Raw genomic sequence first — 15,063 nt, 5'->3', positions numbered from 1 at the left:
TGGCAACCTAATTTTCAGAGTTTTTTTTGGCTTCTTGTCACAGAAGGCCTCTTATTTTTTGGTAATTTAAATGTGAATCAACTGGAAAGCTTAGCATAGGTAACAGTTCATGTTACTGGTATAGTATCTAGGTTTATAAACACTTAAAGAAACCTTACGTGTTGAAAAGTCTTCATGGAAGTTTCAATTGTGTTCTTTCCTAACAGAGTCTGGCAGAACTAGAAGTACTATGTAACCACCTATATGAAGGAACTGATCTAGCACAGCGAATGCAAGCTGAGAAGGTACTCTTGGAACTTATTGATAGCCCAGAATGTCTTAGCCAATGCCAACTTCTATTAGAACAAGGAACGGTAAGTATCTGAAAGATGTGTTATCCATAAATGTAATCATGCACGTGGAAGCTCACATAAGTTTCTCAGTCATGGGACATTAAATACAGTACAATAAAGGCAAAATGCTTTTCCCTTTTTTGTACATACTCTGTTTCATAAATGTTTCTAGAATTTTTTTCATTTGGAGGTGATCTTTGTAGAAGTGCGATAGCTTGCATTTAGAGATGTCAGGGACAAAAAGGGAAAGCATCTTAGCTTTCAGTACTTTCAGAAGGGTTGTGATCAGGGGTTGTGTCATCTGTAGAGCAGTGTCAGGACACAATGTGGTATAACCTGGTGTTTGAACATCACCTTGTTCTTGTTTCTAGCTATTAGCTACAATGGAAAAAAAAAATTTATTAAAAAAATCCTTAAACTGCTTATCTGTTGTTAGTTTAAACCATTTTCTTATCATTACTCAGTTTCATTTTTGATGTTTAATTTCATGGTTAACTCTAGATAAAGTGATGGGGGAGTTGATTCTGATTTGATAGTCCAAGCTAAGTCCAGTTTAATTCTTGCTGTGTTTTTCAAATTATTCAAAAAGAGAGAGAAAGAAAAAGAGGAAACACATTTGAAAATATCTTTAATCCAGGAGTGGACCCATGGTAATCGTCTCATGGTTCTAAATTATCAAATGATTTAAAAACAGGTTTCAAAACCAAAGAACTCCACTGAATGGTGAAATTACTTGTAGATGAATGGTTTCCACCAAAAGGGATGATATTTTTAGGTCTCCACTATTTTATTCATGTTTTGTAATTTCTGTTTATTTATGATGAAACAAAGATATTGCTAAAATACATCTTTTATAAATTTTTGGTGCACTTAACAAACATAACAAAAACCTGATAACCAATCTGGTTTATTGATTATTTATCAGGTTTTGACTTATTGTCCCTGCCTTTAATTAGCCTATTTTTGAATAGTATGTTTTGATGTGTTTTTGTAGACGTCCTATGCTCAGCTTCTAGCAGCAACGTGCCTGTCTAAGCTTGTAAGCAGAGCATCTCCATTACCTATCGAACAAAGGATTGATATTCGTAAGTAACGTTTGTGGTTAAAATTTCATTATATTAGTTGGATCTAAAAGTTCATGTTAGCACAGTAACCATTCAGTGGATAGTCTGTTTTTTCTCTAGTTCTCTCCATTTACCAAGCCTGTTATTCGTAAGGTAGTTATTGTGAGAGAGTGAACATAAAGGTGATTGTGAGCTCTTTTGTCATTTTCTGCAATTAGCTCACAAATAACATTTCCTAGTTTCAAAATTAAATAAATACGTTAGCTCAGATTACTTCATATTTAAAAAAAATACTCATTTTTCAAGACAGACTTTGTATTTATCCCACAAGATGCTCAAGAGATTTAGTTCATGTTTGTAAAGGATGAAAGTTGCAGATATTGTAGTACACCCACCAGTCACTTACGTGTAACATTGCTCATGATCGGCTCTTAACATTTGTAAAAGTCATGCCAGGGCAGGTTCTTACTTGCAGGATTAAGATTCTACAAAATTCTCCTTACTTTTTAGGATCTATGTTAAAGTCATTGCTATATCCTAAAAGAGTAAGCAAATATGTGTTAGGTCTTTAATAGTGAAAGGCTTAGCACGAGGAACATATGTTTTGATTTGGATTTTTAGAAAATCTGCACTGCTGTATCAGTTCTGTGGATAGTAGTACTCTGTGGATAGTAGTAGTAGTGTGGATAGCAGTGGATTCTCAGTAGTGGCTGAGAATCCGCTGCTTCTGATAAAAGATTTCAATGTTCTTTTAGGTAAAAATTAACTTTAATCAACTTTAATTTTATACATTTCAACAGCTTTTGGAACAGGTTAACTTCCTTCTAGTTAGAGAGGAATTTCTGCAGCTGCAATGTGCATTACCCAAAGGGATGTTCTAGATTGAATTGGGAACATCCAGTAGGGATTCTTGTCTGAAAAAACTGCTCTGTATCTTGAGTTGGCTGTGAGAGCTGCTGTTACATAGTGAAACAATCAGTGCCCAGTATACGGGACTGTAATGAAAAATTACTCTTGTTTTACCTCCCAGTGTTCTCTGAATTCACAAACTGTTGTCATATGTGTCATAGAATAATGATCATGTATGTAATGTGCTTTGTGTTACTAAATGTTTAGCTGTATTTAATGATTTAATGTAACTTACAGTTATTGTACTAACCATAAGAATATAGTTTTTTAAAAAATCCATGCCTTAAGTTTCTATTAGAACCATTTCATTCCTTTTCTTTACAGAAGACTTGTGTTGCTGATTTTAAAATGCTTCTTTACAGGAAATTACATTCTGAACTATGTAGCATCTCAACCCAAACTGGCTCCTTTTGTCATCCAAGCTCTTGTTCAAGTCATTGCTAAAATTACAAAATTAGGATGGTTTGAAGCCCTAAAAGATCAGCTCATCTTCAGAGACATTATTGCTGATGTAAAAAAATTTTTGCAGGTAGGAAACAATCGTTCACTTCTGCCATTTTTTTCTCTTCGGACCTCTTCTTTTTTAGTGATTGGCATGTTATGTCACTTAGTTGTTATACACTTGGGTGGAAAAAGTGTGAAGAGCGTTGCATAAAGGAGATCACCCTACAATGAAGAACCAGGGTGGGTTTGATACTTGAGCGAGTCTGTGGGTTTTGATGCCTCACAGTATTCATATGCTGTCATGTTTTTTTGTTGGTTTTCTTTTTCTAAAGCCCTGTTTCATAGTGGTGTTGTAAAACATCAGCCCCTGTTGTCAAGCCATTCTATTTAGTGCCTTAATTTTTTTTCAACTGATGTGGAGATACATTTCTGATAGTGTTAGCTCCAGTTACATGGTTAGAAACACTGGTACTGCACCATCTGAAGAGTAAGACTGTCAAATGTTTAAAGCATGAATCTGATTGTGATTCTTGTAATAATGACTGCTAAAATTGTGCCGAACTGTTCAGTTCTAGAGCTAGTTCAAATCTATTTTTTTCAAGTGCCTGTTGTAGGGGGTTGATCAAAAAGATACCTTTATAAGCTATTTGTTGGAGGGTTCACTGTTACGGTCTTATGTTGTTGCTTTTCTGTATAACCAGTGGGACTTCACCTGCACTTTAATTTTTAGCAGAAATCACTAGATACCCCTGCTTCTGAAGTTACTGAGGGAAGCTTGTCTAAAGATAGAACTGTAGTACACAAAATTGCAACACGCTGTATATGTTTGTTATGTGGTTGTGGTCCTTGTTTGCCCAATTCCTTTTTCATTTTATGAGAAACTGATGATTCATATTTGTGTGCATGGGTGCTTAGATACCTGCATATATGTATGTTCTCTCTCCATGCATGTAAAGAAGAGTGAAAGAAAAAAAAAAAAGACATTCTGTCTCTCCTAGGATTATAGTGTACAATATAGGGAGGTAAATATTAAGTTTAGAATGTTTTTATAACTTTACCTATTTTAGCATATGTATGTAAATCTAACATCACAAAAATTATGCATTGTAGGTAGGGATATGGGGAAGTTTGGGAGGAAAGATCACTCATCTTCCCTCTGCAGTAATTGTATAAGGCAGGAATGTTCTTGTTTTACATTTCCTTCCACATTATTTCCTGTTCCCCCACTGCATTGGTCACTGTTACAAAGAAGATGCGCTACAGGATAGAGAGATGGTCTTGGTACATTGTATTTGAAAATTGGAAGTAATTTCTCCTAATGTCAGCGTGCAATCATTTGCTATGGACTGTTCACTATGCAAATTTCCATGTCAAATCTAGAGTAAGTACTGTCAGACACAGTGGCTAAAGATATAGGATATACAGCATCTTCTGTGAAGTAAGTTTGGAGAAGGTGATTGGATGTCATGGGTTATTAGCCAGACTTGGTTATTTCATACATTTAACATGTGTAAAAAGGCTCTTTAAAAATTTTCTGGGAGATGGCTAATCTGCTTAAAAAGTTTATACAGATTAATCTTTCTGAATGTCTGTGTGAATGTAAAGCCTAGTACTTATTTTGAGAAAAAATAATCAGAAAATTTAAGAGATTTACTTCCAAAGTGATCCATTATGTGTGTATGTGTTGGTGATCCTGGCAACTCCACAAGAAAATATGAAGTTAACATTTTATGTTTCTTGCCAATGAGTTTCTCATTTGTTTTTCAGCCTTATTTTGTTTATAACACTGTTCAAGTTAATGTACTTTTTGAGTTACATTGGGAATGTCTAATAAAAGATAAGTTGCAATATTCTGTTTATTAAAAACAAACGCAAGTATACTTCTCCACCATTTTGCAGTTATTTTTATGAATGTACTGTAATTGGATTTTGCATTTATTATTAAAATGATTGCAGTGTGACTCTTCAGTGTGTAGCTCATTAAAAATAGAGATTTAAATACAAAATTTAGCTTAAGAGATTTCTTTTAGTTAAATTAAGAATTCCTGTAGAAAAGAAAATTAAGCCATAGATCTACTAGTGAATTAAATTTTAGATAAAAATTGAAAAAATAATCCCTAAACAATACCAATATGTGTTAATAATTAGTATATGGTAGTTTCAAATACATATGCATTAGCATTCCAGATTGAAATTCATCCAGTGTGAATTTGAGTGTGATTTAATATAGAAAAAGAGATTAGCAGCTAGGTCTGCAGTTCTGTTCCCAACTCCTTCATAATTCACCGCACAGCTTTTCACACCTGTGAAAAAGGGAGGTTGCATTTTCCATTCTTGCAGGTTTGCGTGATCTAAGGAACATTCATAGAGACTATTTTAAGAATTTGAAATGTGAAAGTAAGTTGTGTTCAAATTACAGTATAAGATGTTTAATCTTACTGAATGCAGATAGGGCAACAGTATAAATTTTGCCTGAGAGTTCTCTGAAATTTTCACTTTTGATTTGCTTTGGTGCAAGTGATAATACAAACTACATGACAGTGAAAAGTTAGGCCCCTTCATAAGTCACCAGATTCTTCATTAGTTAAACTTTGGGTGATCTTCAGAGTTGTGAAAATGATTGTGGTTGTGACAAATATCAGGAAAATTTTGACAAGGATAACATTGTTTTTTCGGCACCAGGGGAGCTGAGGCTGCAAACTGCAGCTATGAAAATAGACATAGAGATCTTCCCCCTGACTCAATAGCAAGGCCTAATTGCAGTTGATTTTAATTGTTTTTAACAAAGCAGATTTAATTTTTCTATAAATGCTTTGTAGTAGCTCAGTGAAGACAGCTAAATTTTATTAATTAAATGCAAAATTCTGCGTTGTATTTGAATTTTGAAACATTCTAAGGAACTTAAATACTGATGGTCAGATCATACCCTCAGATGCAAATATTTGACACCTACTGCCTCACTTTTTAGACACAAGTTCTCAGAGATGGAATATATCATTCAGTTCAAACCAATGCATTGTATACTACTGTGAGGGAGAGAATTAGGGTTTTTTTGAAAGGTAGCATTTCACAACTTTTTTTTTTTTCTTTCCCCTGAGAGTGCCCTGTGATCTTTTTCATCCATGCATGGCTTAATTTTTTTTAATGATTTGAATTTCATGCAGCTTGCCTTACCAGTTCTAGAATACTGAACAGATCTTTGAGAAATGTGTAATAGTGAATTTCTAGATTGTGGTTACTTAGAGTCTATTTTCAGATGGGTTTTTGTTACACAATTCTTAAAATTTATGATGAGGGTTTTTTTCAGAGCTAATTAGGGAGTTTGAAGGTCTAGTTCTATTAATGTTGATAGAATTTGGCATGAAAACCTTCTAAACAGCTTAGGATATCTCAGCCTAAAAATTCCTCTTGATTCTAGAAATGTTGGAAAATATTAAATACAATCTGATTCTAGAAATGTTGGAAAATACTAAATACAAGCTGTGATGTTTGAGCAATCCTATCTGTTTTTTTCTGTAGGGCACCGTGGACCATTATATAATAGGAGTAATGATTCTCTCAGAACTGACTCAGGAGATGAATCTAGTAAGCATGTTGGTTTTTTTTTTCCTTCTGCAAGGGATGTATGTATTGCTGATAAAGCAGTGTATTGAATGTTTATGCCCTTCATCAAAAATGGTTGGAGAAACATTTCTTAGACTTGAAGGGATTAACACACCTTCCTCCCCCTGCCAAAATATAGAGACACAAGAAATTCTTAGTGCAGGGACTCTACCTGTATCAGATACATATGATACCTGATACGGGGTAAAGTTTCTCTCATCACAGTCACTAGAACTAGTAAAGCAAAGTGAATGATCAATTTTTTCAGTTGTATTTCTGCTAATTATTTTCTTTTGCCTACATCTTAACCTGAGGAAGTGCCTCAGACCTTCCCATCCAGAAAGAGAGGCAGCCTTGAAGGGAAAAAAGGACGTGCTTCAGGAAGCTGTCAAGATCTATATTTAGTGCTGCACCATAATTTTCATTTCTAGTGTCAAATAATTAATCTGCCAGATATAGCTATCATCTAGTTCTAGCAGAGAAGGGAGCGTTGTTTATTATGTTCTAACTTTTCTTAGGTTGATTATTCAAGACCTTCAGCAAAACATCGTAAAATAGCTACCTCATTCCGTGACACCTCTCTAAAGGACATACTGATGCTTGCATGCTCTCTTTTGAAGGAGGTGAGCCTCTTTATAATTGAACCTAAATTGTTAACATCATAATTATCCCAGTTTGAGTTCTTAATATTTTCTGAGTTGATGAATTCTGTGCTTAAATGGATTGCATGACACCCAGTTAAGCTCAAGTGACCAAAAAATGTTCAAAGACAAAAATTCCAATCTTCCTCCCTCCACGTCTCTCTTGCTCTCTCTCAGTCTTTCTCTCTGTGCCATCTCTCTTTCTTTATATCTTGCCATAAAGGATGAACTATCTAAATTCTGAGCTTGTCGTCTTTTTTGATATTTTTCTTAATTTAATTCTATCTCAGTTTTGCTGGGCCTACCATCTCAGTATTTGCTAAAAGAATTCTTTATTAAACTAGGAGTGACCAAAAAGAAGGACAAATTCTCTATCTTGTGGTATGGCAGCGCAGTCAAATCTGGCCAAGGTGTTTTTCTACTTTACTAGTTCCCTTATCTTCTCTGTAACATTTTGGGGTAATTCAGGCTGCAGACTCTTAAGAGCCTTGACAGGAGGTGGTGAAGAACAGCATGCTGTGAGCTAGGTCTCTCAGGACCAGGTAAGTTGGAGATCTGAGATCTCCAACCAGTTTCTCAGGAACCTGAGATCAAAGCTGGAATTTGCACTTTCCATTTTGGTGCTGATCAGGGCCTCCACAGCAGTGGAAGTGTCATCATGAGGTACCATTCTACTTCTCTTAAGCTCAAGCAACTCCTTGCTTTTGAGAGCAGCTTATTTTTTAAATGTCACCTGATTTCTATTCTTTGACTTATTTGGGAGTGCTGGTTTATTCAGGTTTTCTGAAAACCAAATGAATTAGGTGTTGAAATTTGGACACAGGCGTTTAAACTGAGAATTTAAACACAGATGCCATCACAGTGGGTCAGTAGATAACAGTAGCGATTACTTTTTGGCTAAAGGTATAATTCTCAAGGTTGAGGTATGTGATTGAGGTACTGCTGTAAAAAACGAGATAAACTGTGTTAGCTTAAATTTCTTTCACAATACGTTTTTAGTCTAACTAGCATGTTTTACCTCACATTTGCAATAATTTTAAAGGGCACATGTGGTCAGCTACCGGTGCTCAAGTGACAGGCAGTATATTTTTTTAATATATAGAGCAACTAAATAATGTGTAAGCCCTCACCTCTAAAGAGGGAGTGCTCTGCTAGTGTACACAGGATGTTTTAAATCAGTGTTGGAATTGCATATTAATGGAGAAATCATATATAATTTAAAAGAAGAATTGGATATTTTTGGAAGAATCTTCTTAGATATAGTAAACACCATTACACATCAAAACAATAAATGTATTTGTGAGAACCTGTATCCTGGAGCAGCCACTTCCTAGCTTTCTTCAAGTTCAGCTGGTCTACAGGTACTTCTTTAGTCTCTCATATGTTGAAAGGTTTGTCTGAGTGACATCCCACAGATTTCCAGACAGAAATATAAGAAAATTATGATTAGTATCTTTATAATGCCAACTTCAGTATAGAAAGCTGGTTTTAGAAATATTTCAGTGTCTATAATACACTGAAAAATACACTCAACTAATAAATGTGGAATCACTAAAATAATTCCAAGAATCTAGAAGTTACAGAGAGGATTGGTGGCAGAACAGGTTATGTTTATACAAGACATACAGAAATTCAATGTTGATTTCAAAGCCGAATTAATAATTTAGTGTGAATTATAATGTGGTGCAAAAGTTACTAGCAAGTTAATGAGGCACCTGATGACACACAGTTGATTTTAATTCCTATCATCTGAATTTAAAAACTTTTTGTTAATGGGAGATATGACTTTTATCTAGTTTGTCTGCTCCTTATTTAGATTCAAGTTGTTGCATTTGCATTTATTTTATTGTTTTTCTAGACAAAGTTGTGTCAGTTTTCTTTTTAATGTTCACGAACTGCATCAATGACTAATGAACTTGAGGTTTGTTTTCAGTGCCTTTATATTGTGTGTGTAATCTTGAGATAGTAATTTCTTGAAGATAAAATGTTGTTTAAATTATTATAATTGTAGAAGGGGATGGATAAAAATGTGTTCTTACACAGTTTGATGAGTATAAACTTCCAAATCCCAACAGCTTATTTTGCTTACAAAGTACCTTTTTATTCTGACACTACAGGGGTTATAAAACAGTAGACACTGACAGCTGTATTTATACAGGTGTTGTAAATAGCTACATTCAGATTACAGACTGTTCACTTCATTGTTTTTTAATGCCAGGTTTTTCTAGACTTGCCAAAGGAACAGTCTTTGAATATGCATACTGTGAAACTCACTGTTTAGCAGTCCGGACATCAAACTGAAAAATAACCAGTTGTTGAGATATTTTTTACCCATAAGATGCACATGACATATACTCCACACTGGTCTGGAGTAACTGAACGAGAAAAACATGAAACCTTACAGTTTAATTTTTTCAGTGAATGTTTGCACTGTTTTAATAGATAATATCAATGACATGCTCAGTTTTACCTGTAAGTATTTTATGCAAAAGGATTATTTCACGAGGCTTTTAGAAATTATTTAGAAGTCTGAGATCTTTAGCTTGACATGGGGGATGTATCTGAGGTGGTAATCATGATTTTCCCCTTGCTTTTAAGGAAAGGCTATACCTTTTACTGTTGAAGGATTTATTTTTCTCTTAGTATGTGTTCTCTTGCTCTGAACTTTGCAGTTTTATATCCAAGCATTTTCCTTTCCAAAATTATTCTTAAAGCATGTTCTGTGTAGATGACCTAACAAGATTTCTTTTCTCCTTAGCTCTTGGCAAAACCTTTAACCCTTCAGGAACAACGGCAACAAAGTCTAGCAATGCAACTTTTGAAGCTTGTACTAAACTGTCTTAATTTTGATTTCATTGGAAATTCAGCTGATGAATCTGCAGATGACCTATGCACTGTGCAGATTCCAACAAACTGGAGAACAAGTAAGAAAGGATCATAACTGTTAGTAGTCTGAAGTCTATACCCAGTGGATTGTGTAACTTCTTTTGTCATAATACTTGCAAATATAGAATAATTTTTAATGGGGAGTAGAGTTTTTTGCTGGTGAGTTACTGGTAAACCTCTTCTGCTATTTCTCTCACACTTTTCCTATTGTTATTTTTACAGACAGAAATAATAAATGTAGTCTATAACATAGATATTCACAGTAGATCAAATTATTCTGGTTAGACACTGAATGCTATTCTCATCCTGGCATATGAACACCTTGAAGAGGTACAGCATCTCTAGCACGTCTATTTTCTCTTGTCTTCTTCCTGGTGAGAAAACTGTGTGAAATTTTTTTTTAGTGTGCTTGTTTGCTCTAGTATGTGAGCTTGTTAATGAAGGCAGCAGAAGGGTTGCATCTTGGTTCTTAGACTCCAGAGGTTTGACTTCCTGGGCTTATACAGTGCAGATGGCGGTCTAGTATAAATATGTCCAAGCTAGCTTTAATGAAATTACCTTGGGTAATGGACGCAGTTTAGCACTAGCAGCATGGAGCTCCTTGTAGGCTAATTTAGCCTGCTTCTTGGCAAAATAAATGAGCCTGATTGGAAGTCTGTTACGTCTAGCTAAAGCAGCTACACAGTTTCCCACACCCAAGGTGGGACATTTAAATTTGGCTTACCTGTATAGCATGACACTCTGTAGTGTTTGATATTCCTCCTTATTTCAACGATACTATTCTTCATCATGCATAACTCCATTCCTTCTCCATTAATGTACAGTAGCCTCTAATTGCAGTGTGAGGGATGAAGAGCAATAACATAAAGCAAGCGGCGGAATACTGACAAAAGGCTGAATTTGGGCAAGTGACAGTAATTTCTCAAGACCCCCTAAGAAGGAGAAGGGGATAGGTTTTCCCAAGATTTTAGTTTAGATACTTTAAATTGTCTGTGGAGGGATCTCCCTTTAGTCATTAAACACAAAGAGTGCCTAAGGAAATTAACCTTTGTTACGTGATGCTTTATTTTACGCAAGTCTTCATATTAAATAACGCTTATAAATGGAACAACTTTGAAATGTTACTTAATTTGTGGGATTACTTAATTATGAATTATTGGTGAACTTTTTCTATCTTGTTGTTAGAGTAATGTTATAGTTCATTTGATGTGATTCCACAGTGAATTGTTAACTCGGTGTTTAAACTATTTTTTTCTGTTTATCAGTCTGTAGACTTCAGGATAGCCTGTGGAACTTTTGTTAAAAACTTGCCTTTGTTTAAATACAGACTCAACTAACTCTTAGTATCTGGAACCTGTCTTGGCCTAGTGTACTACTGTAGTAACCTGAAGAAATAAGTTTACCTACATCCATTACAGAACAGTGTTCTGTAAGCAACTGACAAAGTATTGCATCATCTGCAGTTTAAGGGTAGTATTCTTTATGAGCTATAGGATAGATTAAATGTGATAAAAAGCATAATGGTTTGTTTAATATTGTACAATGAACTAATTAATGCATCGATTCATAGTTTATTCTCAACTACAGTGATATCTCACTCTTATTGCTTTTGTTAAAAAGAAGATGACTCTATTAAAATAAAGATACTTAATTATTGCTTGTAGAGAGTGATAAAACCAACTTATCTTTTTCCGTAGTCTTCCTGGAGCCAGAGACCTTGGACCTGTTTTTTGATTTGTATCATTCCCTTCCACCAATGCTGTCTCAGTTAGTAAGTGACATGTAGTGATTTACACTCAAGTAATTATGGAAAATAGTCTTTTTACATCTATACTTTGTCCAAAAGACCCTGTTTTATTCTGTGCATTAGCATGTTATGAGTCCCCTGGCTCAGTGCCCAGTCACGATGTCTTTTCTTTGAACTTCAGCCCCAGTTTTCATTGCTGAACCTGAAAGCATTCAAATCGTTCCTCCCCCGATTCAGCACTACTCAGCCACATAGAAAACATCCACCTAATTATTTTGATGAAATCAGAAGGTGTTGTAAAAGGAAATTTTAAAACTGAGCCATATTTGTGTTCAATGATCATATAGACATTTCTGCAAAAATAATCTTCAGCCACAGAATGTACTACAGATAGCAGTAGGTTGGATTGCTGCAAACATTAAGAGATTATTATTCTGAAAGTTTAAATTTTTTAAATCTTTTAATCTTTTTTATTCTTCAGGCACTTTCTTGTTTAGTTCAGTTTGCTTCTACAAGGAGATCTTTATTCAGCAATCCAGAACGTGCCAAATATCTTGGTAATCTAATCAAAGGAGTGAAGCAAATACTTGAAAATCCACAGGTATCTTTTTATTTTTTATTTTATTTATTTGAAATGCTAAAACAGCTGTGGATTTGTTTTTCCAGTTACAGTCTTCATTAATTTACTGAATCTATCAAAATCACTTTTAGCCAGACATGTTTGCTTTGATTTTCTATTCACAACAAAGCAAAACCCCTATGCAAATAAAATTGTCACCCAATTAGCAATAGTGCTCATAAAATTTCTATTAGATTAATCTGTTAACTTTTTAAAATTTGCTTCTTCAAATTTAGGGTTTATCTGATCCGGGTAATTACCATGAATTCTGTCGGTTTTTGGCTCGGCTAAAGACAAACTATCAACTAGGAGAGCTAGTAATGGTGAAGGATTACCCAGAAGTCATCCAACTTATAGCAAATTTTACTATTACTAGCCTACAGGTAAGAATATATACAGAAGTGTTCTCTTTTCTTCAACTTTGAATGACAAAGAGGACTGATCCTGGTTCTCTGTGTTGGTGTTTTTTGAGGAGGTGGTGAGGCTTGTTTTTACGTAAAAATGTGTTTAGTCAGCGGTGTAACTCAGATTTCTAAATTATCTAGAACTGGTTCCCACTCTTCCTATGAAGTTTTGTAATGGGAGCAGACTTAGAGGAAGATGACAACTGAAGTAGGAGATAGATGGGTGTTAATCCTCCAGCCTTAGTCCTCACCCTCAAAAAAAATCCAACCCTAAAATACTTACACCTATGCTCCCATGTAAACTTTGAAGTGCCTACGCTGACTAGGTTCTTGAGTTCTGCTTTTGTGCGTATATATCTGTACACACATACACACACACGCACAGTTGCCTGTATGCTGAGCTGCTGAGAGCAAAGTTCCCATCTGAGCTGGATTCAGAAGCTACATGGAATAATGTCTAAATTTTTGAGGGACCCGCATCTGTATGAGAAGGACACATATCACAGGATCAAGATTCTCACAGTGTTAAAAACTTTACAGATTTATTTTTGAAACACACAAAGATGTGCACACTGTTTGCGTAATACTACAAGTGTTATTTTAGCATTTCCTCCAGAGACTTTCTCTGATCTTCAGAATAACAGCTGAAGATAGTGACCTTTAGGAGAAGATTTTGACCTTTAAATTCCTGAGTTGCCAATGGCAGCTCCATAAGCTTGGAAGGGAAAAGAAAGTTGAGATGCATTTCTCTTCTTTACGTTTCCTGTTAGGTGGCTCTAGACTGTTTCCCACTCAACACTGAGAATTTTTGAATGGCCCTTTTATAGCACTTAAATCTCACCATGCATTGTTGTCGTGGTTTAACCTCAGCCGGCGACTGAGCGCCACACAGCCGCTTGCTCACTCCCACCGCCCCCTGGTGGGATGGGGAGAGAATCGGAAGGGTAAAAGTGAGAAAACTCATGGGTTGAGATAAGAACAGTTTAATAATTGAAATAAAATAAAATAGTAGTAGTAATAATAATAATTAAAAAAGAATATACAAAGCAAGTGATGCACAATGCAATTGCTCACCACCCACTGACCGATGCCCAGCCAATCCCTGGACAGCGGCCCCCCAGCCAGCTTTCCCCTAGTTTATATACTGATGTTGTGGTTTAATGACGTCATATGGTATGGAATATCCCTTTGGTCAGTTGGGATCAGCTGTCCTGGCTGTGTTCCCTCCCAGCTTCTTGTGCATCTTGAATCTTCTCAGTCGGTAGAGCATGAGAAGCTGAAAAGTCCTTGATGTAGTGTAAGCACTACTTAGCAACAACTAAAACATTAGTGTGTTATCAACATTATTCTCATACTAAGTCCAAAACACAGCTTCTAGGAAGAAAATTAACTCTATCCCAGCCGAAACCAGGACACCTGTGCAAGAATCTAGGCCTAGCTCTGAGTTTCAAATCGTGGGTTTCATTTGAAGGAGGCGAGAGGGCCTACAAGTAATTCTGGGTCTACTCTATAATGTGTGCCATAGTATGTCTCAGTTCTGGGTCCTTCAGTAGTTACGTGGATGAATAAGACTACTTAAGATAAAAGCATCATGTTTCGCAGCTAAAATTTCACACTGGGATGCTTTAACAGAAGTATGTTTTGTTTTCTTATAGCACTGGGAGTTTGCTCCAAATAGTGTTCATTATTTGCTAACTCTGTGGCAAAGAATGGTAGCATCTGTACCTTTTGTGAAAACGGCAGAACCCCACCTCTTAGATACATATGCACCTGAGATAACAAAAGCTTATATTACTTCTAGACTGGAATGTGTTCCTGTAGTTATAAGGTAAACTTGTAATTCCAACTTTAAAACCGTAATATGGAATGTTTAATTTTCTGATTTGTCAGCATATTATATTTTGGTTATGTTTAAAATCTAAGTATACTGGTTCTGATTACCATGGCGATTTCTTTAGATTGTCTTAATTGGCTGATATAATTTTACTCCTTTTGCTTATTAAATCCAGGCCAAAATCAAATGTACATTCTAATTGTTTTTCCTCTCTCGGGCCTTTGTGTTTTGAAAAAAGCCTATTCTCCCCCCTTCCCTTCTTTTTTTTAAGACTATCTAAATTAACTTAATTATATTGTCCAGCTGTGACATGTTTTCTTGATGAGTCACTTTCTAGGGCCATGAAGGGTAGAGTAATGGAGGAAAGCAGAATGAACCCCACGCACAAGAAAGGGTGAGGTGAATAGAACAAGCTGGAGAGTGGCAAGATTGAAATTGACCAATTTAAAATTTCTTAGTTCAAATCTTCTTTTTAGTAGTTTAAGTAAATGACCTAATAGTCCACACTATAATATAGCAAATCATAGAATCATTCAGAAAAAAGTGTTTAGATTGCTGAAAGGATTTAATTTTCTCCCAA

The 15,063-nt window shown here is 35.4% G+C and overlaps 1 protein-coding gene across 1 annotated transcript in view; it reads left to right on the top strand.

Annotated features, from left to right (window-relative positions):
- Positions 1-206: 206 nt before the first annotated feature.
- The window catches only part of RANBP17 (RAN binding protein 17), a gene marked incomplete at both ends in the record, with an annotated part of 133,225 nt that continues 118,368 nt past the window's right edge, over positions 207-15,063 (top strand). The window contains 10 exons of the mRNA XM_009579988.1: positions 207-353; positions 1,327-1,417; positions 2,668-2,834; positions 6,269-6,334; positions 6,871-6,975; positions 9,752-9,917; positions 11,577-11,650; positions 12,108-12,227; positions 12,482-12,628; positions 14,305-14,477. Of these exons, the coding sequence (XP_009578283.1) occupies positions 207-353; positions 1,327-1,417; positions 2,668-2,834; positions 6,269-6,334; positions 6,871-6,975; positions 9,752-9,917; positions 11,577-11,650; positions 12,108-12,227; positions 12,482-12,628; positions 14,305-14,477 (1,256 nt within the window). The remainder of the gene's footprint in view (positions 354-1,326; positions 1,418-2,667; positions 2,835-6,268; positions 6,335-6,870; positions 6,976-9,751; positions 9,918-11,576; positions 11,651-12,107; positions 12,228-12,481; positions 12,629-14,304; positions 14,478-15,063) is intronic.

The sequence above is a fragment of the Fulmarus glacialis genome, unplaced genomic scaffold (assembly GCF_000690835.1).
Source record: "Fulmarus glacialis isolate BGI_N327 unplaced genomic scaffold, ASM69083v1 scaffold40836, whole genome shotgun sequence".
Classification (NCBI taxonomy): domain Eukaryota; kingdom Metazoa; phylum Chordata; class Aves; order Procellariiformes; family Procellariidae; genus Fulmarus; species Fulmarus glacialis.
This window is presented reverse-complemented; position numbering and strand designations above follow the sequence as displayed.